The 27,701-nt window shown below is 52.7% G+C and overlaps 1 protein-coding gene across 3 annotated transcripts; it reads left to right on the top strand.

Annotated features, from left to right (window-relative positions):
• On the top strand, positions 1-27,701 carry ZDHHC7 (zinc finger DHHC-type palmitoyltransferase 7). Of its 3 annotated transcripts, XM_034639680.1 has the most exons (9): positions 1-564; positions 11,999-12,084; positions 12,483-12,795; positions 15,425-15,756; positions 22,654-22,778; positions 23,192-23,288; positions 23,741-23,822; positions 24,588-24,718; positions 25,400-27,701. In XM_034639680.1, the coding sequence occupies exons 4-9, from the start codon at positions 15,442-15,444 to the stop codon at positions 25,574-25,576; spliced, it is 927 nt and encodes a 308-aa protein (XP_034495571.1). In that variant the 5' UTR covers positions 1-564; positions 11,999-12,084; positions 12,483-12,795; positions 15,425-15,441; the 3' UTR covers positions 25,577-27,701. The 3 variants fall into 3 exon arrangements, with proteins under 3 accessions (XP_034495571.1, XP_034495570.1, XP_034495569.1); XM_034639679.1 differs by lacking the exon at positions 12,483-12,795; XM_034639678.1 differs by lacking the exons at positions 1-564; positions 11,999-12,084; positions 12,483-12,795 and adding an exon at positions 12,802-12,824.

Here is a 27,701-nt window from a genome sequence, read left to right as displayed (position 1 = left end):
CTCTGGGACGACACCGCGGGCTTCGGGCGCCTGGACAAGAACGCTCCGCTGAATTTGACAACCTAACGGCGCAGTTTGGACTGTGCGGCAGCCCGTAGCCCCCATCCTTTCTCTTCCGGACTTCAGTTTGGATGGATCCCTTTATTTTGGCGAGAGGAGCTTTCGACTGAGAGCCGCCTTTCACAAGGAACTGTTAGTCTTCAAGACTCTCGGCTCCGCGAGGATCCCGGCTTCCAAGTCCCCACCAATCGCCTCAAGCACCCTCTCCGCAGCCGGCAGCGGCGCGGCCGGAACTGCGCAAGCGCGGTGCCGCTGACCTCGTGGGGTTCACTTCCGGGGGTCGCGCCGCCGGGCTCTCCAGGCTGGGCTCCGCGCACTCGTGTGTGCTCGGCTGCAGCCTCCCTCCGACCGGCCCGGCGGCACCCACCCGAACCCAGCCGCGGGGCCCGCTCCGGCCCGGCCATGAGCGCGGCCGCATGATGCGTCCCTGCCTCGGCCGTTGCAGTCGCCGCCGCCGCAGGCCGGGAGGAGCCGCAGCGCCGGGCGACCCCGCCCGGGCCTCGGGTGAGTGCGGCGGGTTGGGGCGGGCTGGGGCCGGGCAGGGGCCGGGCAGGGCTGCTCACGCCCCGGACCCCCGGCCACTCCCGGTCCCCGGCTGCCCTTCCCTCGGCCCCCTGCGCCCTCTCCACCCACCGCGCACCTTGCGACCTTCCCGAGCTCCTCGCGGGCACCTGTGTGCCACCCCTGTGCCTGCGCTTGACTTCCCTTCCAGGTGTCTCCTCGTCGCTCCTTCGTTGATCTCTCGGGATCCGGCCCGAGTTGCAGCCCCAGGTTTTTGCCTGACCTTGGGCATGACACCCAGCTCTCCGAGCCGGGGTTTCTCCCTCTAATAAACTAACAACGGGGTTGTTCTTAGGGCCAAAAGAGAGAGTGACTATAAAACCCTACTGTAAGCTGTAAAGAGTGGTTTGTAGGCATGTATTACGATGGGCTTTCTTGAACATCGCCCGTGGCTTCTCGAATGCTTCTGTTCTTCCCTTCCTTTTAAAAAGTTTGAACTATTCGCTTCTATTCTTTGCCCATCTACCTGGTTATCTTCCCTTCCCCCGTCAGTGGCCTCTCTGGGGTGGGGTGGGGGTTGCAGGACAGGGCATCTCGGACAATCAGGTCAGCCTTCAGGGCAACGTCTGCATCTCTTCTTGCTGCGCCAAGGTTCATCTCTCCCGAGGAGTCATTGCTGCTGGAACTAAGGCTCTTTGCTGTGATGGACAAACTTTATTAGCTTGTAAATAACTAGTTTATGATGGTAGTTAAATAGGAGTGTTTAGGTAGCTGGCTTGTAGCCTTTTTTACTGACCATTTGTGCAGTGAGTCTGCGTGGTGTATGTACTTACTGCACGTGTATTTATCTGTTTTACCCTTCCTGTCTCAGATGGTCTAGAAATCTGGGTCAGTAGCTATTTCTTCCTAAACACTTCACCTCACAGATGACAAGTTTAATCTCTTTGACCTTGTTTTACAACTTGTACTTACCTAAAGCCAGCTTTTAAAAAGTCACCTTGTTAACTTCGTTTGTTAGGAGGTCAGAACTCGGTGAATGTGAAAGGCTCTTGGGATATTTGGGGAAAAAATGGGATGAAACAGAAATGTTAAATTGCATTTCTTGAACATCCTGGAAGATAGAAGGGTTCGAGTTATTGAAGTTACTTGGGTTGTGTATTTTGGGGAGTTAGACTGGTGCGTTCACCTTGACTTTTGAGTTGAGAAAGGGAGGAGAACAAGACTATCTTGAGAGGTGGTTTCCTCAGGAACTCAGTAAACAACCGTGGGAACTTTTTATGCAGATGTCTCAGCTCAAAGCAAAGAGGGTAAAGTGTGTGCAGAAGTATGTCACTACTAATGGCTCAGAGCCTGCCTCAGATTACAGTGTGCAAATTGGACTGTTACAGCTCTGCTGCTATAAAAGCAGAAATCATCTTCTAGAAAGGCCAAGCATTAGTATGAACAGAGTGGCCGCTCAGTGAGACCAAAAGTACTAAAAGGAACTTAGTCTTGATTCAGTCAAAAGTATGGATTGACTTCTACATACCTACTGAAACTGTTAGGACTTTTTAGCGGTATAAATAATACAGTTTTCGGTAATTTGAGAAATGGGACTAGAAAGAAGTTTACATAGGAACTTAATGTTTGGGATGAATTGGGAAGTAGATTTCCTGATGATTTGGGAGCTGCCCTGCTCCACTTCATGTCGGGCAGCTCTGCAAGGTAATTTTCCTAAAGCAGCTTTTTGGGATTATGTTTCTTAAAAATAATGTTTTAATTATAAAAGTAATACTCCTTATTCTGTTAAAAAAACAAAGTTAAACACTAGAGCAGAGCATAAGGTCTAAACACTCATTACATTCCTTTTTGGCCACAAAGCCGGTGTCCAGGGTCGGTATTGACAACTTGCTGTGTGACCCTTCAGCTGTAGCATCTAAGTGTTGAGGCCAACTGTGAGAGTCCCCTCTAGAGTTTAGAGGGAGCAGTGAGGCAAGACCACCCTCACTTCTGACATCAGCTGCAAGTTTTGGGGTTCTCAAAACCACCATCAGGTTCGATGATTATTTAGAAGGACTCAACTCACTGAAAGCTGTTATGTTTACGGTTGTGGTTTATTACAGGTAAAGGATAAAGATTAAAATCAGCCAAGTGAAGTGCTTCTAGCACAGAGTCTGAGGAAGGAGCAGAGGTGAAGCTTCTGTTGTCCTCTCTCTGTGGACTCAGAATGTTTTATATTCCTAACATTGATATGAGATGGTGTGCACAGGGTACTGCCAACCAGGGAAACTCACAGGCACCTCAGTGTTCACAGTCGTCATTGGGGTTCCATTTCATAAGCGTAATTGATTCATTAATGGACCATGCTGATACTGTGTGACCCAAAGCCCCCCTCTGAGTCACATTGTTGGTCTTCTGGTGTGGCTGGCTCCCACCCTGAATCGGATTGTCAGCCAAGGCCAAAGGCCAAATCTGTTTTGGTCAAGGTTATATATATATATATTTTTTATTACACAGCATCCTTCCTTCTTTCATGGTACCTTTCTACTTAAAAATACACTCTTTTGTTTTACCACTGACGAATGACTACCTTCTAGAACATGGAGGAGACAGAGGCTACTGGGAGAATTCTCTCAACCTTGAGTCTTTTCTGGCTAAAAATCTTTCTCAATATCCATCAGTCTTTTTCTTTCCTCTGCCTCCGAGGAAGAGAGAATCCCATCTTCCGGTGAACTCTGTGTCTGTACTTTGCCCTGCCTGTCATGGGACAAGCATTTAGGCATTTCCTTTCACTTTTGCCTCTTTAATTTCTTCCCATTCACTGACTTCTTGCCTCTATGTACAAACATGTTTTTGTCTTGCTATTCGTGGCTCTCCTTACTGCTAAGTTTTATTCCATTCTTGTAGAGCCTTATAGAACCGTATTGTCTAAAAAAATGCAGACTCCATGTGGGCCCAAGATAATGCTGTACATTGGTACAGCATCTTACAGTTTTGAAAACACTTAAGTCATCTGACGATGCCTTGTATGTAGTGGGGGCTGCTTGATTAATGAGTAATTTGGCTGGGCAGAGAGTGAGAGCCCTCTACTTGGAGGAAAGAGCAGGAGCAGAAGCACAGAGGGGTGAAAGGGCATGGCGAGGGGAGTAGCATGAGCGCCCTGTGGAAGAGAGTGCCAGCACTGAGCCTGAAAAGGTAGGGGAGCCAGATTCAGTGGAGCCTCGAATGCTGCGGGCAGGGCTCACAGGTTTTGGACCGGACTGCCTTTGTGACCCGCACTGTGATTTGGGGCTACACGGAGCGTGGGTAGCCCTGGAGACCTTGATATTAGGATTCTGCAGAGGTACCTGCCAGAGGTGAGGGTGCCTAAACTTGGTTGTGGGAAAGGTGAGAAGGGAGGGGGCAGAGCCCTGAGCAGGAGGTGTCCTCACTCAGGTAGGAAGGGTGAGGGGCTGTGTGTCTAGGGAGTGAAAGGTACTTAATGAATACTGGTTGCCTGAGGAGTGCTCTCAGAACGTGGGAGAGGCCAGCTCCCTGTGTCGCGGGTACTTTGGAAAGAGTGCCATTCTAGGAGAGGGTGCAGTTTATTTGCAGCACGCAGTAAGCAGGGAGTAGTCACAATAGAGAAGCTTCCAGTGTCTCTCGAGACAGGCTTTTACAGTATCATTTCTTCATTGAAATGTTTTGAATTCTCAGAGTTCCATAGTCCCTAATTGAATGTATTCATTACAGAATGCATTTTCTAAAACCAACTGCCCTGGGAGGCGGTGTATTTTAATGGAAGAACATGGGCTTTGGAGTCAAGACCGTCCTGCGTCCACCCTTTATTGGCCATGAGCTTGAGCAAGGTCCTGCCACTCGAAGGCTTCATCTCCTCGTGTCTAAGATGAGCCGACACTAGCGCCTTGCTTTTCGGGCTGCAGCTGGCTCCGACGTACTGATGCCCGTGAAGCCCCCGGCGCCAGGAGACGGGTAGTGGGACTTGGCCTTTCCTTTCCTTTCCTTTCCTTTCCTTTCCTTTCCTTTGGAATCCTTGGTTGTCATTGATCTGCATCTGACAGCTAGCTAGCTGTATTAGTAGCATGTCAGATGTTCGTAGTGTTTCGGATTTGGTTGAGTCTGATGTTATGAAAGTTTCATTTTAAAGAAGGAAACCCTATTTAGGAGCATCTGGAAAGAGGCTGGGATTCACCAGCCTGATGGAGGTTCAGCTGGTCCCTGGGACAGGACACCTAGAAAGGTTTGGAACTCTGGTGTTCTTTTTATTTCTGGATTTAGAATTCCTCAGGGTTCATTTACCTTCCTGGGATTTTTAAAAAGAGCTGCTTCGTGTGACTCTCAGAGTCAGGCTGTGGCTCTAGGATAGGGATAACAGCGAGAACTCTGGCATATGGGTGAGCATGCCCTTGAGACCACCTCATCGAGCCTGCACACACAGGGTGACACCCCAGAAATGGAGACTCCCCCAGAAAACCCCTGCAAGTGGGTTTCTCTCTTCCTCCCCTTCTCCCCCTCTCCCCTAACCCCCTTCCACATTTCTCCCCGACTGCTTTTCCCCAAGGCTCCCAGACTCTGACCTCAGCCGCCGTGCCAGATCCCACTTGATCCCCTTCCTGTTCGTGTGGGCTTCCTCAGGCACGCTCCCTGGTCCTCTCACTCATTCCACAGATGGGTGCGAAGGGTGGAGCGTCCTGGGGGTGTGCCGGGACACAGCGGGAACGTGTGGAGGTGACGAGAGAGCAGCCAGCCAGCCAGCGAGGTGGGGAGGGTTAAGAAGTGAGGTCAGCACGCTGTGGGCCAGGTAGGGCTTCAGACCACAGGGAGGCCTTTGGATTTTATTGTAAGTGCAGAGGCACTCACTAGGTGGTTTTCAGTAAGGGAGGAACGTGATCTGATTTCTATCTGTGAAAACTTACTCGGGGCTGAATGGGTGGGGATTGTGGGGTGAGGGCAGCAGTGAGAGCAGAAACAGAGTGTGCGTAGGAGGCGCCCTGCAGACTGCCCAGTGCCAGGCCCATGGGCCTTGGTTTGGCTGGGTGGGAGGGGGAGGAGGTCAGATTGGGGGTGGTTTTGGAGGGACTGCCCACAGGACTTGCTGAAGGGTTCAGTATGGGGAGGTGGGGGAAGGTCAATGAAGGGTGACTCCTGTGTTTTGACCTTGACCCCTAGCTGGAGGTGCCCCCATGGAGCCGGGAAGATCGTAAGGGTCTGGGGTCAAAGGGAGTTGCTGAGGAGCCAGCTGGACATACTCAGTGACGCACGGTTGGTTTGGGGGCTTCCTGGATATGTGTGTTTTCAGCAGTGACAGTGGGCCCGAGAGCCCGTAAGATCATTTAAAGAGAACACGTAGGTAAAGGGAAAAGCCAGGGTTGAGCCTGGGCACTGCCAATACCGAGTGTCTACAAAGGACCCAGTAAGATACTGAAGTGTGGCCAGTGGGGAAGAAAGAAGACCGAGCGCTGCCCTGCCCCCCCTTTCATGAGATTGATTCCGTTCAAAGTCCCATCGCCCCTCATGGGTGCACTCCTCCATTTGCCAGTCTTCCTTATTTTAGTGTGCAAGACCTTTCTAGAAACCTTAAATAAGTTTACTGTTCACAGTATGGGTAATGTGCCTGCATGTTATGGAGACTTGGCTTTTGTTAGCTTAATATTCTGTTGGTTTTTTTCCTTTAAGGTTAATATTCTGTTCTTTAGATTCAATAATTTGAGAAGATAGTGGTTTCATACAGCATACATTATTGGTAGGGTTTGAAAGCGCAAGCTAAATCTTTCATGATTGCAAACTGGCAGAAAGAACATTTGAGAACGTAATTGCCATAAATACACTGTAGCAGATTATCTGAATGCTCCATTCTCTCAGCAAGTTCAGCTAGTCTGCAGTCTTCCCACTGGGTCCCGGCTCACTTAGCATCCAGGCTGAAGGTTGATGCCCCCAGGACAGGCATGCTAGACTCCCCTTCACTCCCCTTCACTCCCCTTCAGTTCCCTTCCAGGTTGCGACCCGCCGGATCTTACTGTTACCCTGGGTGGTGCCTCCGCTGAGTTCTTACCGCTGCCCTGCTGACCCAGCCTCAGTCCGACCTGGCTACCTTGTCACTTCCTCCCCACCAGATTCTTAGTCGCACCAGGAACTCTAGTTCCTTGGACATTTCGGTCACCTGGCTTGTCAGGCTTCTCGCCTTCATCCTTCACTCCCCGGTGAATCATTTCAGCTCAAGTCTTGCCTTTGACACCCTAGTTTTCTCTCCTATCATCTTGGCTACTCTCCAGCCCTGTTAGCCTTTGGGTGCCGAGCTGGACTTCTGGACAGCAGGGCGAGCCACTCCCATCACGTTGTTAGAAACTAGGGGTCTGCCGCACTGCCTGGGCCCGCAGCTTCCTTGGCTGTCCTCCCCACAGCGTCCCTTCTCCAATCTCAGATGCTTCCTGCACTTATACTGCCCCCAACCCACTCCTGACTCCTTGCTCAGAAAATGGTGTTACAGAATATGAACGGCTTTAGCTTCAGTCCATCTCCATGGTTCCCTGTAGACACGCCCCACACGCCCTGCTGTTGCTCCCTCCATCTCAGGAAGAAGGGTCATCCCCCTGAGTCTGCAAACTTGGATACTCATTCTTCAAAAAGAGAAAACTGCAGTGAGCCTAAATTATCTTTGTAGTTGCAAGAAAAGTTCAAATAAGTACAGGATGAGAAAGAAAAAGGAAACAGGAGCAAGCATGGCGGGGCCTCTTAGCTTCTCTTTTCCTAGACTGCTAGCTTAATTGGCTTCACCGCACAGATAGTCTTCGTTCTGTTTCCATTAAATCGCTTTGGGGGCTGTCCTCGGCTTTTAAAAGCTAGCCATGGTCAAAGCAGGATGCAGTGTGGTGGGATTTGTGTGGAGATGGGGGGTTGGCGGGGACTTAACCCTGTGGGTCCAGGGTAGCCGTGTGCAAATGGGGAGACCAAGTACAGGTGACCCTTGAGCAACATGGGTTTGACTGCACAGGCTACTTATATGTGAATTTTTTTTTGATAAATACAATACGGTACTGTAAATGTATTTTCTCTTAGGGTTTACTTAACACTTTTGCATCTCTTGCTTACTTTGTCAAAAGAACACATACAAAAATTGCTTTCAGTGGTCATTTATGTCAGCATAAGACTTCAGGTCAACAGTAGGTGATTAGGAGTTAAGTTTGGGGGAGTCAGAAGTTATACGTGGTTTTCGACTGTTTGGGGTGGGGGCGGCGACACAGCCTCGTTACCCCAGAGTCAGCGGCACTTCTTAAGGATCGCCATGTAGCGGTACAGGAGGTCACACACGAGAGCAGAGGCTGAGAAGCTGGATTCCCTCGACGTCGCCTTCTAGCCGCCTGTGTCCGAGACTTAACTGCCTCTTTGCAAAGGTGCTGCTTTAATTTTCTCACCACCCAGTCTCCCACGCTCATGGCACTTGACCGAACCTTCTAGGGAAAGGTCCCTGTTGACCTTCTCCCGGCGCCTGCTTTGAGGGGACTGACTGCTCCAGCCTTCGTGCTCTTAGCTCCCTGCTCTTAGGCCCCCCTCACTCCCTTGCTGGCTCTTTGGACTCTTGTCAGAGCTCCAGCCCCACATTGCTGTGGCCCCTTGGGTGGTCACGTCTCTTCCCATTTTGTCCCTCTGTGCTGGGGTCTCTCTAGGACAGAGTAGCAGGAGGGCAGATGACTGTCTGCTAGTTTATTCCAGAGGCACCTCAAATTCCGTGAGCCCCAGTCTCTGGGGGCTCTCCCTTAGTCTGTGGTTCCCACGTTCCGGGAGAGGCAGGCAGGGCAGGATTGCTTCCGAGTCCTTTCACTTCCCTGTGCTGTGGCCCAGCCACACCTTGCTGTGCGTCCCTGCTGTGCTTTTTCTTCCCGTAAGGGCTCTCTGTCCCCTGCAGGCCCCGCTCCCCTCTTGGCCCCGGCCGGTGCCTTCTCTGTTCTAGGTGGTGGCAGCAGCCTCCTGGTTGGCCGGCTTCCTCCTTCCATCCTTGGTCTCACCAATTATTTTTTAAAACATCTGTCTATTTACCAAAGGTCTGGTGCCGCCCGTACCAACAGAATGGGTCCAGACTTCCAGACTCCTTAGCTGGGCATTCTGAGTACTTTGTGAGTGGCGTCAGTCCGCCCTTCCCCTCCTGTCCTTCCCTACCCTCCTTCACCCTGAGCTTGAGGCCCTTCAGCTCGATGCGTTCTGCTCCCACCTGGGCCTCCTCATGCTGTTCTCACCTCCTGTCTGTACCTTGCCTGCTGTCAAGGCCCGCCACACTGGCTTCTTTATTGACACTTTTCTCTGGCTCCTCCAGATAGAAGTTGTCATCTCTCTCCCTCATCACACTTCGCTCCTAATTCGGGGATAACACTTGGCACATTATTCACTGGCCTGATTCCCACCTCTGCTGGTTTGTGAGCTCCTGGGGGCTAAAGCTCCTGTCTTTGGTTGTATATCTTGGGGTCTGGTGTGGAGAGGATGGTGCTTGGAGCTCCCCTCTCTCCACGTCTGAATTAAGTAGATCTCATGGCTCGCGTTTGCCTCATATGCTGCTTCTGTGCCTGAAGCAGAGAGTTGCTTATTCCTGTTTTTTATAGGTCATCAGTGGGTGTATGAATAGTAAAGCCATAATGAGTTTAAACAGCATTTTAATATAAACATGAGTATCAGACTCTAGGGTAGACATTCTTTTTATTGCAATAGCGAAAGTAATTGTATCTTGTTTTTTTTTTCAAGATTTTATTTTTACGTAATCTCTACACCTAGCCTGGGCTTGAACTCACAACCCTGAGATCATGAGTTGCACGCTGTACTGACTGAGCCAACCAGGCGCCCCTCTTGATTCTTCTTTTTAGGGACTGATCACCAAAGAATACTGATGTCTTTTGTTTATTTGTTTTCAGTCTGTATTTGAGAATACATTGTCTGTTTATAGCCAAGGAAAAAGTAAGGGAAGAGGCTAAAAACCTCGTGTGAAGATACAGACAGAAGTCAGTCAGAGACATCACGGTCCCTGAGAGCAGTTTCTGGAGGAAGCATCTGGCTAGAGCTTGGCTTCCTCTTCACCTTTCCCACCAGCACCTGTACCTGTGCTCCCTATCTTTCTCCTGTTCGTTGTTGTTGTTGTTGTTACTGTACAATGAAATGTACAGTTTTAAGTGTACTGGTGATTGGGTTTTTTTTTTTAAACAGCTCGTTGACTTTTGTTTTGACAGATGAGCATGCGGTGGCACCAGTGGCCCTGTCAGGATACGGGGCATTCCCGTCCCCTCAGAAAGTTACCTTGGGCTCTTCTCAGCCATTCCCCTAGTGCTCAAACCCCTGTTCTGAGTTCTTTCAGGATAAATTAATGTTGCCTGGTTTCAAGTGCCATGTACATGACATAACCTCTTTTAGAGTCATCGTGGGGTCGCACGTCTCGTTACTTTGCTTCCTTGTTGCTGCTGTGCACTGTGCCCTCGTGTGTCTCCTGGAGTGGACGCGTGGGCTGCTTCGGGTTCGGGGAGCGTTATGAGTAAAGTGGCTGCGGGCAGCTCTGTGTTCAGAATCATTTCTCCTGCGTAAATACCTGCACGTGGAATTGTTGACTCAGGGCGGGTGTTCAACTTGGAGAAGGTGCCAGGCCGCTTTTCGAAGTGGTTGCTGTGTTGGTTACTTTTTAAAATGTATAAAAGCAGTTGGCGATTTGGTCTCGTTGTAGAGATTCTGCTGGAAACCTGAGGTCTGTGATGAGCCGCCTTGCATCTTGCAGAGCCTCTTCTGTTTTACACAAGCTTGTCTGAGAGCAGTTCGGAATATTATTAGGTATTCATAACTGTCGGCTGTTGCAGAGATACCCCGAGAGCAGAGTCACTATGTAAATACTGTCCTTAAAAAGTCACCTGCATTAGTGTCGGCAGTGTGGAGTCGCGGCCACGCGTGTTCCTCAGACGTTCAGAAGGGAACTGGGTTCCGAGCTGGACCCGCGGGTGGCGGTGGGAGGGCAGGTGGGGAGGCCGTCGGGTACGTGCTCAGGGAGAAGCGGCTCCAGAGTCCTGCAGTGGCTGTGGGGCAGAGGGGATGACTCAGCCTGGCTGCGGTGGGGGCCTGACAAGCTCGGGGCCGGACAGAGAGCGGCCTCCGCTCTGCCCGGAGCGTCTGGCTGGGGGCAGAGACTAGGGGCCTCGGGCAAAGTACCCTGCCACCTGCTGACCCGCCCCTTCCACACCAGCCTCCTGCTGTCCTAATCAGGGGTCTTGGTTTCAAAAGATAGATCCCGACGGAGGGTTGGCTTAAGCAGAAAAATCATCTCTTGGTAGGAATGGAGGNAAGGAAGCGGGGTAGGAATGGAGGGGGCGGCCAGGAGGGAAGCGAGACTGGCGGCGGGAGGGCCTGCTGCCATGGGCCAGCTAGTTTTATTTCATGCTCTCTCCCGAGGTCTCTGTCTTTGTCAATTCTCTTTTTGGGAGAGTTCCTCATCTCTCATCCAGTTTTTTTTTCTTTCATTTTTATTTTTCAGTAACTACGAAGTTCTCAGAATGTTCCTCTTTTGTTTCACAGATATAATGTCTTAATTCTTAAGGTTTCTCTCTGCATTTTGCTTGTTCTGAATTCCTCTTTGCCCTCTTTCTGGGGCTCTGTCTCTCATGAGACCGATTTTGGGCTTGCTTCAAAATCTCTGACCTCCATGTCAGTCCAGGCGTTCTGCTGCCCACCTAGAACATACAGAGTGTTGCACGTTAGTTAGATTTCAGTAAGGCTGGAGATAAATGGACAGCTTAAAAAACCTCACGGAAACATTTGTGGTGGAAATAAAGACTAGCTATGTTGGGGGTCCCCCCCCATCTTGGTATCTTTAGGCCTTTTCTCTCAGGCCAGATGCGTGCTTCTGGAGAGGCCGTGTCTGGTTGCCGCCTGCCAGTGATCCTGGGGGAGCCGGGAAGGAGATGCGAACTGGGGGTTTCTTCCTTCGGTAGATGGCCTCACTCGGTCCCCGTTTGCCTTCCTGTGCCTTGCTCGCTCCCACAGCGGGCCTGGCATCCCATCCAGCACCGCTCTCCTCGTGGCCTCACGCTCTCCCATTTTCCCTGGAAGTCTTTTGCTGTGGCTGCTAAAACACTTGTTGACTTGAAATGCAGGCTGGTCAGGTTTGGTTTGGATGATCCCTGGGGATCTTTCTCAAGAGATTTTGGCTTCTGGACTTGTATTTAATGCCAGGGCTCAGATAGCAGGAGGGTAAGATGGGCAGATGTTGAGTAAATGATTTCACTTTCAGGATTGTCAGTCATTTCATAGTTTACTAGTAATGAAAACACCGAGGAGTAATGATTTCATGGTTAAGGATAGTTCTGAATGACAACCTCACGTGTAAAATGTTACGCTGGTTATATCTCCTCTGCAAATTAATCCTTTCCTATGAAATGTTACTTACTTTTGTCATTGAATAAGTCACTTTTCGAATTAATTAGAGTCTGTTACCTTTCAGATCCCGTCACATAGGACACTATGCACCTTAAGATCCTGAAGAAAAGGCGCAAGATGTCCGAGTAATGTTTCGAGATCGTTTGTGAGGTAAGCGAGTGACTGCAGCTCCCTGTCTGCCACAGACGCCGACTGCATGTGTGGAAAGGGCAGCATGGGTGCTAAAGACGGTCTACCTGCCAGCTTCGGTTGGCTCGCCACCTGCCCTGAGGGAGTTCTGTGGAGTGGATTTCTAAGCTATCAGCAGGTATTACAGGATGAGGCGTGTGGAAAGTGCAGCTCGATGGCCGTCCCCTCAAGTCGTGGCAATGCCCTGTGGTGCTCGCCATGTTCTGGGAAACTGGGCTTTCTCTAACGTGAGCATAAACTAAGTTTAGGTTTGGGAGTGTGGACAGAATCCCATTAAATCGGCCATTAAAGTCAAAAAATGCTGATGCCCCATCTGCTTGTGTGTTGGTTGATGCGTGGTGCTTTCTGGTTTCTCTCAGAAATGGTCTCAGAAGGAGATGGATGGCAGTGTGGCACCGAGTGTGGAAAGAGATGCACCCTGACCCCAGCGACTGGTGCACTTGGTGTCACGTCGCAAATGGCCGTGCGGCCTGCTCTGCTGTTTCCAGCACGCGCAGACGGTTCCGTGCCAAGGGGCTGGTGCTTCATTTCCTCCCCGCCCTTCCTGTTGCGTTCATGAAGGATAAACACGGTGACTCAGCAGAATGCCCGCGCAGGGGGCTGCAGACTGAATCCATCGCCGTACCCTGCTGTGTTCATTGACTGTTTCCTTGAAAATACAGTGACTTTCGGGTATCAGATGATTTTCCCATTGCCTTCTGGTGGGTTGTACAAATTCGGCTTTGTAACATTTGCACGCGGACATCATGCATCCACACCCTCCTAAGCTTGTCGAGGGCTCTCCTGCCGCGCCCAGTGCCGGGGTCTTTGTGGTTCTCTTCCCGCAGGCCTGCGGTCTGCAGCCTGGGTAGGGGCGTGCCACGACAGGGCTACACCCTGCTCTCTGCAGGGGGCGGGGGGGGGGGGGTCACCAGCATCTCCACCGGGAAGGCTGGGCTGAACTGGTTCCCTGCTCACTGTGCATGCCTCTAGAGGACTTGGCAGGTCGTGCTTTCTGGACAGAACTGAGACTGTACAGACAGGCTCGGACAGAAAACTAGTCTATAGCTTCTTGTCTTACTGCCCAGCAAGCAGGCGCCCACTTGTCACGTGCAGTGTCCCGCTGGAGCAGTAGCCTTAAGCAAAACGAATTCTGGTCGGAGGAATTTTCCAGCTTCGGTGCTGGTTGATGTATAGTTAGGGTTCACGAAAACCCTCGTATGGAAATCACTAGGAAACTACTTGAATCTAAGAAGGGGACCAGTTTCTTTTTTTTCTTTTGTTTTTTTTTTTTTAAGATTTTATTTATTTATTCGACAGAGATAGAGACAGCGAGAGAGGGAACACAAGCAGGGGGAGTGGGAGAGGAAGAAGCAGGCTCATAGCGGAGGAGCCTGATGTGGGGCTTGATCCCATAATGCCGGGATCACGCCCTGAGCCGAAGGCAGACGCTTAACCGCTGTGCCACCCGGCACCCCAGGGGACCAGTTTCTTGTTGTTTCTGCCTGATAACAAACATGCACTTGCTGGGGGCCCGACAGCAGGCACACCCCGAAAGGGACCACAGGGAGAGAAGACCAGACCCTCCGTGTGAGTCAGTCAGGAGATGAGACACGCAGACTCTCTTAAAGTAGAAAGGGGTCTGTCTGCACGCTGCAGGCAGCACTGAGGCGCTGGGCCTGGGAGTTCCAGGGCAGGAAACTTCCCGGCACTGCCTCGGCCCCTGACAGAATGGGGCTGGGCCGGGGTGTGGGCAGAGCCGGGGTCTGCTGTCCTCTTCAGGTAGTCATGTCTGGTGTTCAGAAACCCTCCACAGAGTGTGCTCTTCAGAGGAAGAAGAACCTTTCAGGATGGCTTGCTTGCAAGAGAGCAAAGTCAGGCCCTGTGGGGCGCGGAGGGCTTATGTGGAAGGAGGAGACCGTCACGGTGCTTGCGGGGGAAGGCGGCAGATGAGCTGGGACGGACGGTGGGGGCCTCGGCAGATGCCAGCCGGACGGACGGCTGCCGGTGACCCATCCATGTTCTTTTTATCTTGAGTTTCTTCTGTTTCACTTACAAAACCTTAAGCTATTTTTGTCAGACCAAAGAGCAAGGTTATTTTACTGACTGGGAAGCCGTTTCAGGTCTGTCTTGGACCAGTGAAGATTAGTACATTGAGAGGGAATTCTGCAAATGTTTTCCCGCGTGACCTCTGTCCACAGGTTTGTGTGTTCATTGTTGTCATCGCTGTGCTCCAGTTGCGTGGGATGAAAAAGAAGCCGAGCCCAGACTGGAAAAATGGTGCAGGGAGGGCTTGTGGCAGCCCCGGGGCATCCTCCTCGCTCCCGCTCCCGCTCCACCGCGGCAGGCCAGGCTTTCACACGGAGGGCGCTCGCTGGAGCTCTGGTGCTGAGCAAGTACTCGGGCCATTTGATAAATGCTGTCAGTGCTTCTCTGTCCCTTGTACGAACTCCTCAAGGTCTGATGAACGGACTCCTCACGTCCCCCACCTTATGTTCCAGCTACTCGTAGGTCACACGCTGGTAACAGAAGGGTGTGCATTAAAGCAGCAGTCAAAAGCAGTCCAGGAAAAGTTTCTCGTGAGTCCTTCAGCCCCTGTGTGCGCTCAGATATCAGGTACCTAGGAAGTACAGGAAAGGTGTGGGAAGGAGAGCTGAAAGAATGGCTGAGCAAGTGAAGAAAACTTGTAAGCGATGAAAGCAGAGGAAGGCATTCCAGAAACAGAGCAGAGCTGAGGGCGAGCTCACCATAACCCGCGGCCCCGGCGCTACAGCGGGCACGGTCGGGGCGCGCAGCCCAGCAGTGGGGGGAGGCGGACAGGAGCTTGGAGCTCCAGGGTCCATGCGCCAGCAGAGCATGGCGTGGGGGGGCTCGGGGGCCAGGGCTCCATACACATGGAGCAGCCAAGGCTGGGTGGCGAGGCTGGCGGCCACGGTGCCACTGGCTTCGTCTCCCCCAGGGCTGGGAGTCTGCATCTGGCCTGTTCCTTCCATTGTCTTCGCTTCTGTGGCTGGCTGTAGGTGACTGTGTGCCTGCGTCTCGGCATCACCCACATGGTGGGGCTGATAGTGTCCTAGGCTGTCGACTAGTCACTAAGGTGGAAGATGCGAAGTTCAGATCACCCACACGGTGGGGCTGATAGTGTCCTAGGCTGTCGACTAGTCACTAAGGTGGAAGATGCGAAGTTCAGATCCTGTTCATTGTCTTCTGCTCTATGTATTTACACAGCCAAGAGCAGAGGAACCCATCAGGTTTCAGATGGCATGTGAGCAAGCGTGTGCGTGTCCCCCACGCCTCATCGGCCCTGTCTGTTCCCCTCTAGGGTGCGCCGGGGAAATCATGCCGTCATCAGGACACCGGCTCCGGGATGTCGAACATCATCCTCTCCTGGCTGAAAATGACAGTTACGACTCTTCGTCCTCCTCTTCCTCGGAGGCCGACGTGGCAGACAGGGTCTGGTTCATCCGCGACGGCTGTGGCATGATCTGTGCCGTCATGACGTGGCTCCTGGTCGTCTATGCAGACTTTGTAGTAACATTCGTCATGCTGCTGCCTTCCAAAGACTTCTGGTACTCCGTGGTCAATGGAGTCCTGTTTAACTGCCTAGTGGTGCTGGCCCTGTCGTCCCACCTGAGAACCATGCTCACCGACCCCGTGAGTACCCCGTCGCCTCGCACTTCTCCTCGTGTCTGGTCGTGTGGTGCCACAGACCCTGTGGCGAAGGGCCTCCTGTCCCTATGGCCTCAGGCTTTTATTAATTCCTCGGTACAGGCTTATGGCGTTTTTCATGTCGTTTTTTTTTTTTTTTAATTTATTTATTTATTGAAAGTAATCTCTGTGCCCAACATTGGGCTTGAACTCACGATCCAAGATCAAGGGTCACTACTCCACTGACTCAGCCAGCCAGGCGTCCCACATTTTTCATGGTTATTTTATTTTTTTTAAGATTTGAGAAAGAGAGAGAGAGCAAGCGAGAGAGAGGGCCCATGCACAAGTAGGGGGAGGGGCAGAGGGAGAGAATCTCTAGCTGACTTCCCACTGAGCATGGAGCCCATGTGAGGCTCAATTTCATGACCCTGAGATCCTGACCTGAACTGAAACCAGGAGTCTGACATTCAACCAACTGAGCCACCCAGGGACCCCACATTTTTCATGTCTTAACTGGAGAATAAACTTTGCTCAAACACAAATGATGTCACCATGCACAAATGGAAAATATCCCGTTGTGCGGTTTGTATGGATGGAGAGATTGTAACTAGATGATTTATAAATTCCTCCTGGTTTAGATACTGTGTTCCTCTAAAGAATAGACTGACAGCCAGAGATGTGGGTTCTAGATTTCACCGCTTAACTAATCTGAAGTTCTTTGTAGCTTTACAATTCTCTGATTGTTCCGTATGAGCTGAAGTCTGAGGCCAGCGTCTCCTTGTAGCTGCTGGAGGGTCAAGGTCCAGCCCGTGTGGGAGCGGAGGAGGGACTCCCTAGTGACCTGACTGGCCGCAGCAGGGGTGGGTCGGGACTGGGGGAAGGGGGAGTGACCGCAGCGGGCAGGCTCTGCACACCGGGAGAGAGCGCCTCAGGTGTGTTGTCTGCAGAACAAGGGCCGTAGACTGGCCTCTTTTGGGGATCAGGTTCTGTGAAAGTAAGGAGGGGCCAGACCTATCACCGTGAACTGCCCTTTACTCCCTGACGTCTGAAGGCCACTGGATTCAGAACCTCTGTGTTGGGTTTAAGGCTCTTTCTCTGAGGCTTGAGATCTCCTCAGGGTAGGCAGAGCTCAGCCAGGAGTCATCCCCAGATGGTGGATTCCAGGCTCGCCGCAGAGCCTGGAGGAGATGCCGAGGGCCCCGGGGAGAGGTGCCCGCCGTCAGCGGAGCCAAGTGACAGGCGGCACCTCCAGGTGGTCCCTGTGGAGCTGCTTTCCACAGCATTAAAACCGCGGTTTCCAGCTACTGGTACGGGGGGCTCCTGAGTGGTGAATTATCATCTACCCAGTTCGTGTCTGTTGGTAGCTTTCTCTGAAGAAAATACCAAAAAGTTAATACCTTGTTGGTACAGATTTTTTTTTATAAATAAGGTTAGGAGTCTGAGGATGAACTGATATCGATCGGTCCACAGAATGTGGTTTATGTGCACATTTATCTGACTTTTGCTATCTGAATTCCTGTCACAGGGGCTCTTCCTACGCTGTTCACTCTGTTCCTTACCTAGTGGGGATCTTGGGCAGAAGATGGTATTAGTGACCCAGCCGGTGCGCAGCAGGGAGCAGCGCCGTGGGACAGACCGAGACACAAGGTCTGCTGGCGGCTTCGTAGCGTCACCTCACAAAGATTGTGCAATCTCTGACCACAGCCCAATCTGATGTCCCCTCATAGACTTCTTAGAGGCCCTCTCCTCGTTTCCTTTTACACAGCCAAGCCTCCCTCTGGGAGCGAAACCCTGCTCGTAACCCCTGCAGTCCAACTCCTGTCCCAAACCCCCTCCTTCTGCAGGAAGAGGTCTAATGCTTAGAGGAAGGCCCAAGAGCTGGGGGGGCGCAGGGGTGGGGAGAAGGTGTGTGCATGACACGGCGCCTTCCCTTGTGGGCACGTTCATTCTCCTTGCTGGGTCGCTACAGAAAACACTGGACAAAGTGTCGGGAGGGAGTTCCAAGGTCGAGGAAGATTTTGGGGTCTTGGAGATCAGTGTTTGAATTCAAATTGAATTCATACACCACAAAACTTATGCTTTTAGAGTGCAGTAAAGTGGGTTTTATGTATTCCGAGTTGGGCATCCACCACCACAGTCAATTTTGGGGCATTTTCATCACCCCGAAGAGAAGCCCTGCACCCCTTAGCCGTCACTGCCCAGTCCCTTTATCCCCCCAGCCCGCTTTCTGTCTACAGACAGGTCTGTTCTGGACACTTCGTCTAAATGGAATCCTCTCATATGGGGCTTTTTATGTCTGGACCATCCACATTGTAGTACATATCAGAACTTTATTCCTTTTTATAGCAAAAGGATGTTCGAGTGTATGGATACGCCACATTTTGTTCCTAGGCGTGATCAGTCGATGGACATTTGGGTTGCTTCCGTTTTCTGGCTGTTAGGGATGCTGCTGCCATGAACGTTCGCATGCAGGCATCTGTTCCATGTTGCTCGGGTAGATGCCCAGGAGTGGGATTGCCGGATCCCACGGTAACTCTGTGTTTAACTGCTGGAAGAGCTCCCGGCTGCTGTCCACCACACAAACACGTCCCCACCAGCAGCGTGTGAGGTGCCTAGCTTACCCACGTCCTCAGGCTCTTGTCCATCTTTCGGACGACTGCAGCTCTGATGGGTGCGAGGCGCTGTCTCACTGTGATCTTGATCTGCGTTTCCCTAATGACAGATGATGTTGGAGCATCTGTTCATGAGCTTATTGGCCATTTGGTATCTTCTTTGGAGGATTGTCTACTCCAGTCCTTTGTTCCTTTGATGTCATTGTTTCAGCCGTGCCACAGGTCAGGACTCTGCTGGCAAGCTACAGACACCACTGGACTGTCACCAAAACTGGGGACATCCAGGGAGCCTGAGGAGCCCAAGGGCAAGGACACACCTGGCCCCTGACAGGCCGTGGAACAGGGTTGTGGGGGCTGTTGTCAGGGCGGACCAACGGGAGAGCGGGACAGGCTCCTTGCACTTCCTCTGTCCTTCGGGCATCTGTCTCTCCCTGCTGTCTGGTGAGGAAGGGTAGCCCCACAGACCAGATCGGATTGGAATCACTAAGGGTCAAATCCACATTTCTGAAGGAGAGAGCGCATGGCCCAGCAGAGTCACATGTCTGCTACTTGTCCCTCAGCATGGGGAGTCTGCTATCTTTGCAGGTCACGACTTTACCATCCCAGGGTCCAGTTTGGGCTGAACTAGAACCGAGATGCCACGTCAGGGCAGGGCACAGACCCCACGGGGACCACACGGCATTTTACGAGGGAGCAGGACCAACTGATCCGTGCCAGGGCTGGCTTTGGTTCACGTTGTTACTTGAGAACAGGCCCTGGCTCTGAGGAGCGGGAAGGAAGATGGGGTCCTTGAGAGGTGATGGGTCTTACTATGGGAAGGTGAAACTTTCACCAATCTTAACATTCATGAACACACTGAGGACTTAAAATTGAGAAAGACCACCTATAACCTAGAGCCTGCTGTCCTCGACCCCGGTCTGTGTTCACGAATGTCCACCTTCTGAGCCGGCATCTGCCAGGTGCCCGGCGACGGAGGGCGCCCCTCCGGTACTCTGCCAGCAGCTCGCAGAGGTGGGTGGTCAGTCCACACCAGAAAACAAGACCCCTTGGCTGCACAGGGAACAGAGTCAGGCTTTGAACAAGGTTCGCCTGTCACCAAAGTCCCTGCCTTTTTGTTAACTTCCTATAGGCCGTTTCCAACACAGAAGTCGAGCGGGAACTCCATTATCCCCTCTTGGTCAGTCTTGTGTCAGTGATACCCTCCCTGCTCTCTCTCTTCCCCTCCCCAGAGCATCTGGAAGTAAATTGCACACATTCTAAGTTGATTTGTTTAAGTATTTGCATGGACATTGAAAGAGGAAGGGCTCTTCTTTGGGAAAGCCTAGCTGCGCATGCAGCAGCTCCCGCGGGGCGGCCGGGCCGCCCCTCAGTGTATGTGTGGCCGCGCCGGCAGCCTCGGCGTCTCGGTCCGCCTGCTCCTCCTCGCTGGGAGCAGGGCTGCAGTAAGGCCTGCGCTCTGATACTGGCTGACATGTGCCTTACATCTCAGTCTCTGTGACACTTGGGATGTTTTAGTGGAAGAAACACAGGCCTTTGTCTCAGAGCTTTCGTTGCACTCTCGAGTTTTCAGCTTACACCCCTGTGCCTGTTGTCACACTCTGCCTGTCCCCTGGGCATTTGTAAATGAGTCTGTAGGTCTCGGGGACAGCCCCGTGCTCAGCTGGCCCTTGCGTAGGTCCTGGGGATTCAGAATGCATGACAGGGAGTCGGGGAGACAAGATGGAAAGATACGGGGCAGGGGGAGAAAAAAAGTACATTGCAAAGCGTAATCTCCCTGGATATAGGCCTTGGCTGGGAGCCCTGTCCCCAAAGGCAGGCATCTGGTTCCTTCCATGTAGTGGATGAGAGGTGGATGTAGGTGGGCGCAGGGGACAGGGCACTGGAAGAGGCGGCAGTAGAGCAAAATGCTGTTCGGGGTAGTGGGGCACCCAAAGGCGCGGCTGGCCTAGGGAGCTGGGGATGAAACGTGAAGATGGGTTTTAGAAGACGCACCCTGACGGTGGTTGGAGTAGGAATGTGAGCCTGACGACCGTGTCTCCGCTCTCCGGGGCTCTTTGGATGGTGAGAAGAGTGGCCGGCCCCACTGGTGCGAGCAAAAACGGGCCCTCCCCTGGGCATGACCCGCGTGACCCTCGGTGCTGATTCGGGGGACGGCACCCGGCCTTCTGCTTGCCGTCTGCTCTATGAAAGCACAGTGAGAGAGACCCAGAATCTCAGTGCTGGTCCCCAGCTGCAGGGCCTCAGCTGGGTCATCTGGAGGCCCTGAGGAGCTCTACTGCCTGCCCAGGGTTCTGAGCAGCAACCCAGAAGGTCTCCGAGCAGGGTCCAGAAGATGCCCAAACCACCACGTGTGAGCCTCCAGCCGTCAGGCCCCACCTGCCCTGGCATCAGGAGACAGTCTGAGGGATGCCCTGGGAAGGATGGGCAGTTGTTGGCCTGTTCTGCTTTCCAGAGGGCACTGGAGTAGATCATAGGACTGTGGAAGAGTACATAAACATTCAGGTGTGTGGAATTGTAAAATCTGGTCCGTTTCCTCCTATTATGGAAACGTATACTGTTGAACTGTCACCAAGAACGTGCACAACGTTACAGGATTTATAAAATCATTGTATCTTTAAGACTCCTGGATCAATGGAGGAAACTTGATTAAAGACTCCAAATTGTGGTAGGTCAATTAAGTAAAATGTCTTGCCTAACATTCTGGTTTAAATTTTCAAAGCCAAAACATTTTAAACCTTTAACTATTTAAGCTTCTCTAAGGAGACAATTGGAGTGTTAGGAAATGCTAGAATCTTGACTGGAATAGCTTCCCTGTGTTAGGACGGTGAAGGGACAGGTACCTGCGTGGAGGGAAATACACTGTGGTGGAGGGAGGGCTGGAAGCCACACCTCCTGTCCTTGGGTGGCCAGGCGCCTCCTGGAGGCCTCGCCTCTTGCTGGCTCACAGGGCTCTAGGTCTGGCTTGCTGGGGACCTTGGAGCCAGTGGTCCCCAGTCTCCAGGCCCAGCACACTCACTGCTGAGCTTGTCAAGTATGGATGTTGGCCCTCACCTCGCACAGGTTCAGATCTCCGGCCCTGGCGCCAGCCTGGGCATCTGGGCTTTGAGGAGTCCCTCACCGTCCCCACCACTGTTCACTCCCACCTTGAGTCTCCTCAGGCTTGTGCTCCCTCTGCAGCCCTGGGCTGCTCTTCCCAACGTGCATTTCTGCTCCATGTGCAGGCTCCGTGGCGCTAACCAACGGGAGGTGAGGTCTCATTCCCACCTCGTGTAGAATGTCCCCCACCCCAGTGGGTCACCTTCGTCGGCACACCCCGCTGTGGCTCCCGGAGTCACGTCCCACAGACATGTTGTTCGCAGAGCAGCTCCACTGCCCAAAGAACAAGGCCCTCCCTGCCCGCTGCACAGGCCTTGCCGGCTCCTGGCCTCCACACGCCGGCTCTCCAGAGGGCTCCTGGCCACCGGCGCTCCACCTCTTGCCTCAGTGCGTGTTTCATGGACGCGTATTTCTCCACCTCGGCCGGCATGTGGGACACCAGCCAGTGCAGCATTGCCTCCCTGACTCCTCCTGCGCCCCCCACCCCGGATCAGGTCAGGTGCTCAGGGCCGCACTTTCCGGGTGTGTGTGTGCGTGCGTGCTCCCGACGAGGTGCAGATAGGTGCTTGCACAACTCTGCAAACACAGATAAAGTCCTTCTTGTTATCACTCTGTTCAGTGTTGCCCTACGGCCGCTGATAGGAAGGCCTTGTGGGCCACACTTATCATGAATCCCTGCCCATTAGAGTGGGGTGACACGGGAGTGGTGTCAACAGAACATTCTGCCCTTCAGGAACGGTCAGCTGCCCTTGAGCTGGAATGACTTGGCAGGCAAACCTCACCTCTGGGGTGTCCTGCATTAAGCTAGAAAGAATTCAGGTGACTGACCAGTTTATGAAGGATAAGGTGTAATGTACTACTTTTCATGGAAAGTAAAACTTCTGATCGTGTCTGAGTTACAGTTATTTTTCATTTTTGTCTTTTGGCCTTTAAGTAGGCTGCACGCCCAATGGGGAGCCCATAAGGGACTTGAATTCACAACCCTGAAATCAAGACCTGAGCTGATGTCGAGAGTCAGATGCTTAACTGATGGAGCCACCCAGGCGCCCCTTTTTTTCGTATTAATGTACTTTAAGTGGCAACCACAGCATTACAAATTCTTTTACAGTGTATCAAATCTAAAACTGATCCTACTTTTTTTTTTTTTTTAAACCATTCTTTCTCTCCATCCAAACACATTCTTACTAAACTGCAGGGGGCCGTGCCCAAAGGAAACGCTACTAAAGAGCACATGGAGAGCTTGCAACTAAAGCCTGGAGAGGTGATCTACAAGTGCCCCAAGTGCTGCTGCATCAAGCCCGAGCGTGCCCACCACTGCAGGTACCACAGCCTTGCCAGAGCAGCCTAGGTGTCCGCTGCCGCAGGGACACAGCCCTGCTCAGAGTAGCCCTGGCGCCCGCCGCCGCAGGGACACAGCCCTGCCAGAGCAGCCCTGGGGCCTGCTGCCGCAGGGACACGGCCCTGCCAGAGCAGCCCTGGCGCCCGCCGCCACAGGGACACAGCCCTGCCAGAGCATCCTAGGCGCTCGCCACCACAGGGACAAGGGACACAGCCCTGCCCAGAGCAGCCTAGGTGCCAGCCGCTGCAGGGACACAGCCCTGCCCAGAGCAGCCCTGGCGCCCACCACCGCAGGGACCACAGCCCCCTCCCTAGAATAGAAGGCCCTTCTCGGAGGCCTGGGGTTGTGTGTTCTCAGAGCATGGAATACTGAAAACCAAACTTCTCCTTTTCAGTATTTGCAAAAGGTGTATTCGGAAAATGGATCATCACTGCCCGTGGGTGAACAACTGTGTAGGAGAAAAGAATCAGAGATTTTTTGTGCTCTTCACTGTGAGTAAAAGTAGTTGTGTGGTGACTTACACTGAGTGTTGAGTTCTTTAACTGGAATCTTGCCTGGAGCACGTGAATGTATTCTCACATCAGACCAGTTTCTCTCCAACCTTTTGTTCGGGATTGGAATGATAGTATATGTGCTGTCCTTGGCAGGAAGCAGTAAATGTGTGTTGCTTGTGTGACTGTTTTAGGTGTTTTATGCGGTTTCGTTCTCTCTTAGGTACCTTGAGTCACAGTCGCTAATAGGGTCTTGCTGAAATGCGTTAGGACTCCCTTCCCTGCTGCGTGTTGCGGGAGCTTGGGCGGCAGCTGTCTGCTGCTCCGATGGATCCCTCTCCGCGTTAACTTACTGATGAGCGAAATGGGAGAGTAAACACGCGGACGTGGCCTTTGCTCCTAGAAATACGTGATTGCTCCCCACGTGCTAATCAGGTTCTGTCTTGTTCCAGATGTACATAGCTCTGTCCTCAGTCCACGCTCTGATTCTCTGTGGACTCCAGTTCGTTTCCTGTGTCCGAGGGCAGTGGACTGGTGAGTCACACTGCGTGTCCTCTTCCCACAAGCGCATGCTGTCGGGCCAAATGGGAAAAGCCGAAAGAACCGATGTTCCAATCAATTCCTAAATCTCGTTTGTGAAGAAGATGGGTTTCTGGCTGTTGTGTCACTAGTGTACTCAAACCACGTACACAGTCCCTCCTTAGTCACGTCATAGTTCCTGCAAAGCAGTTGTGCAGAGTTTAAGACGGCCTGGAAATGGGTGTCGTTCCACCAAACCTCGCGTTTATTTTCTGGTTAATGAGCTGGGGATTGCTCGGTGTGGGCCTTGCCGTCCTGGATCGGAGCGGACTGCAGCAGATGTAGTCAGGTGGGCACTGATCGGCCCTCCCTCGGCGGGGTGGCAGGTCGGCCAGATGTGCCACCCGGGGGCCCGTGGGGAGCGGCCGAGCGAGGTGCTGCTTGCAGGGTGGGGACGCGGGGCTGTCCTCTCGCCTAGCTTCCCGTGAAGGTCAGTGCACAGCTGACACAGGGATGGCTGTCGCGGAAACCTCGGGTGAGGTGGAAGCTGCCGAGCGACAGCTGGCGGAGTGGATTTGTGCCCCAAAGGGCTGACCGCCTCCGCCCCGTGGTGAACCATGAATGTGCCCGTTGATGAGCGAGCACAGTGGTGCGCTGGGGCTGGCTCCGGGACGGGCACCACGAGGGTTCTTCTGTGAGCTGAACACCACGCGCTCCTGTGCTTCGGGGTGTTCGTGATGCTCTGGGGCCCACTCATAGCCTGCTTTCTCTTGTTCGCAGAATGCAGTGACTTCTCACCTCCCGTGACTGTAATCCTGTTGATCTTCCTGTGCCTTGAGAGTCTTCTGTTTTTCACTTTCACTGCAGTTATGTTTGGCACCCAGATCCACTCCATATGCAACGACGAAACGGTATGCTTCCTTCTCTGGCGGGCCTGCTTGGCTTGGCTTGAGGAAATAGGCAGTCCCAGGGTCGACAGCAGATGCGGGTGTATGAACGGGGAGATCGATAGGGCAGTCTCCATAAGCTTCAGCCGATTATCTGTGTTTGTCCTTCCTGTCTTTATGGGTGGTGCAAACTCAAGCATCACTTTGATGTGAGAGTCAACAGATCTGGGCAGATAGAGCCAGGCCGATGCCCAGTTTCTAGGAGACCCAGCCCCCCGGAGCAGCTCAGTGAGGTGGTGCCGAGAATGAGTTGCCTTCATGCCTTTGAACTGTAGGTCTAGAGCAGGCACTGATAAATATTTGTAACAAATGAGAAAAAGGGTGGTGGCCTGACCCAGAGGACTGGCTCCTTCCTGCTACTGCCGTGGCTGCCCGGGCTGTGTGCGGGGGGCCACTGGCCGGCTGTTGGTTTGGCTGGTGGCTGCAGCCTGCATGTGCTCAGGAGGCCGTGGGGGCTGGCACAGCAAGGAGGGTCTGTGCTGTTGACCACCGAGGGCCCACACGTTGCCAGAGCATCTGGCTGTCACGTGGAACCGGATTCCAAACTCTGGTGCTGGCTCCTGTGCTGTGAGCACGGGGCCCGACCTGCATGTGGTGGGGGTTCTCCGGGGACTGCTGCCCACCTGCGATCCTCTCTGCTTCCAGGAGATCGAGAGGCTGAAGAGTGAGAAACCGACGTGGGAGCGGAGGCTGCGATGGGAGGGCATGCGGTCTGTCTTCGGGGGGCCCCCCTCACTCCTCTGGATGAACCCCTTTGTTGGTTTCCGGTTTGGGCGGCTGCAGACCAGACCCAGGAAAGGGGGCCCAGAGTTCTCTGTGTGAGGCCTCGTCATGCCGGGACTTGTCAACAGACTTTAAGTTATTTATTTGGGTCTGAAAGGGTATCAGCAGCTCACCTGTGACCATTAGGGCAGACAGAACCTACACAGACCAGCTGCTTGCAGCAAGCAGAGTTTTCTATATTTATAGTCACAGATGGCAGATTTTCCAAACCAGTGACGGATGACGCTCTGGCCAGTTTCCACCTGTACAACTGATGAGCGGTACGAGGCCACGTGAAGAAGCCAAATACCATTATCTTCCTGCACAGTTAGGATTTTTGTTAAGAACACTTTGCATTTTCTAAGAAGTTGTGTGGGATATTACATGGGTGATTAAAATCCTGTGCAGCAAGCTGCTTTTTTCAATCATGAAGAAAAAAAAAAGTCAATCCAGTGAATAAGAATTATCCAACTAATGGCTTCAGGGCATTCCTGTTGACCCTGGGCTTCATTAGTGCACTCCCTCGAGCAAGAAGGGGCGTTTACATAGAAATGCATTTTGGTCTCAATGAGCTCTGACACTTTGCACTGAATTTGCAAAAGATCTGAGCACTGAACAGTGAAGGTGGCTTTAGGTTCACTCCCGCTGCCCTGGAAGAGGCGTGCTTTGACCCTTTCAGCAAGTCTGTGCGTGTGTGTTTGTGTGTGTGTCTGTGCGTATGCGTGCGTGTGTGTGTACGTGCGCGTGCATGTGTGCTTTAAAATCGGCAGTGTTGTCTAGGTGACATAACAGGTAATAGCTGCGTGCAGCCCACGAGCTGTCTTTTAGAAACTGACGTTTCAGGGAAGAGGGGAGAGCTGCCATGGGACCCTCGTCCCGTGGGGTTTACTATGAATGTATTGCATTTTGGAGAATATCTTGATCCAAAGAACAATCACTCCTGTGTGGTCCTTCGTTGCCCTCCTGTTCTAACTTTATTTTAAAGATCTTGGGTGCGTGAGGGCCTGGGAACGGACGTGGTTTTGTCCAGCCAACTCAGCAGTGTGTGGACGGCACCTCAGTACGAGAACGGAAGGCTCCTGGGGGCCTCATACTCTGCAGCTTGATGTCGGTGGTGGGCGTGGAGGGGGAGCATGGCCGCAGTGACTTCGCAAAGACAGACAGGTGCTGGACTCCGAGCCTCCCTCACTCACTCGCAGAGAGTACTCAGGATGGCAACAGCTTTATTTTTTGTATCATTTATGTTTGTTTCTCTACCCACGTCACAAGCGATGAAACAGGACGTTCGGTGCAGAGCTACAATGCTACCAGAAAGCAAACAGCTCCCCTTCTCGGGGACTCGCCTTAAACTTGCCTGTCTGTCCCTGTTCTGCGGGACTCGTGAGGAAGCGATCCGTGGCCCAGTCCGAGGCTCTCCCGCAAGCCTTCCTGCACGCTAAGAGTTGGTCTTACCTCCCTGGCTTTGATGCCTTTCCGTTCGTCTGTGAACTGTTCTGTTTCTGTTTGGAATTACTCCGTATCCTCTCCTAATCAGGGCTTCTGCTGCTGCTGACACAGATCCACAGGGGGACCTACCTGAGACACAGCTGTCGCCCGGCTGGAGGAGGTCTCGGAAATGGACCGAGTCTCTGCACACATGTGTGAGCCGCGGGGGAGGGGCCGCATCCCCGCCAGAGGGGCAGGCCCGAGGGGGCTGGACACGACGCGCATCCAGAGGTCGTGTGGCACTCATTTGCACATCTGTTGTCTGGGGTGGACATGTGTATTCGGCTTCAGTGTGAGGCTTTTAATATGTATACCTGTTTATCAATAAAAACATGGTCGAAGTGGTTGAACCCCGTGAGACTTGGCAAGTGTGTGCAGATCAAGTGTCCTTGACTTTCACCTCTTCAGGGTCACTTTCATGTGCAGTAAAAGTCGTCGCTGATGGCCGCGGACAGCTGGGTGAGTGGCACAGGTCCTCACTGACCGTCAGCACCAGCAGCCTGGCCGCCGCCGTCACGGTGGCACTGTCCCCAAGCCCTGAAATGCTCAGGTGCCATGCCGAGTGACGTGGGCCGGTGGGCACTGCCCTACCCACGGTTACTGTCTGCTCCAAGTCGGGGCATGCCGTTGGCTTGACTTGATTCGGAGTATTCCTGTCAGTTTTTTTAGTGCACTTTGAAATAAAAACAATTTTTAAAAA

This window comes from Ailuropoda melanoleuca, chromosome 12 (genome assembly GCF_002007445.2).
Source record: "Ailuropoda melanoleuca isolate Jingjing chromosome 12, ASM200744v2, whole genome shotgun sequence".
Lineage (NCBI taxonomy): Eukaryota > Metazoa > Chordata > Mammalia > Carnivora > Ursidae > Ailuropoda > Ailuropoda melanoleuca.
This window is presented reverse-complemented; position numbering and strand designations above follow the sequence as displayed.

Coding starts and splice junctions, on each gene's coding strand:
- ZDHHC7 (XM_034639678.1), top strand. CDS start 12,803: ATGATTTTCCCATTGCCTTCTG. Junction 23,289..23,740: donor GATTTTTTGTGCTCTTCACT/GTGAGTAAAAGT, acceptor GTCTTGTTCCAG/ATGTACATAGCTCTGTCCTC. Junction 23,823..24,587: donor TGTCCGAGGGCAGTGGACTG/GTGAGTCACACT, acceptor TCTTGTTCGCAG/AATGCAGTGACTTCTCACCT.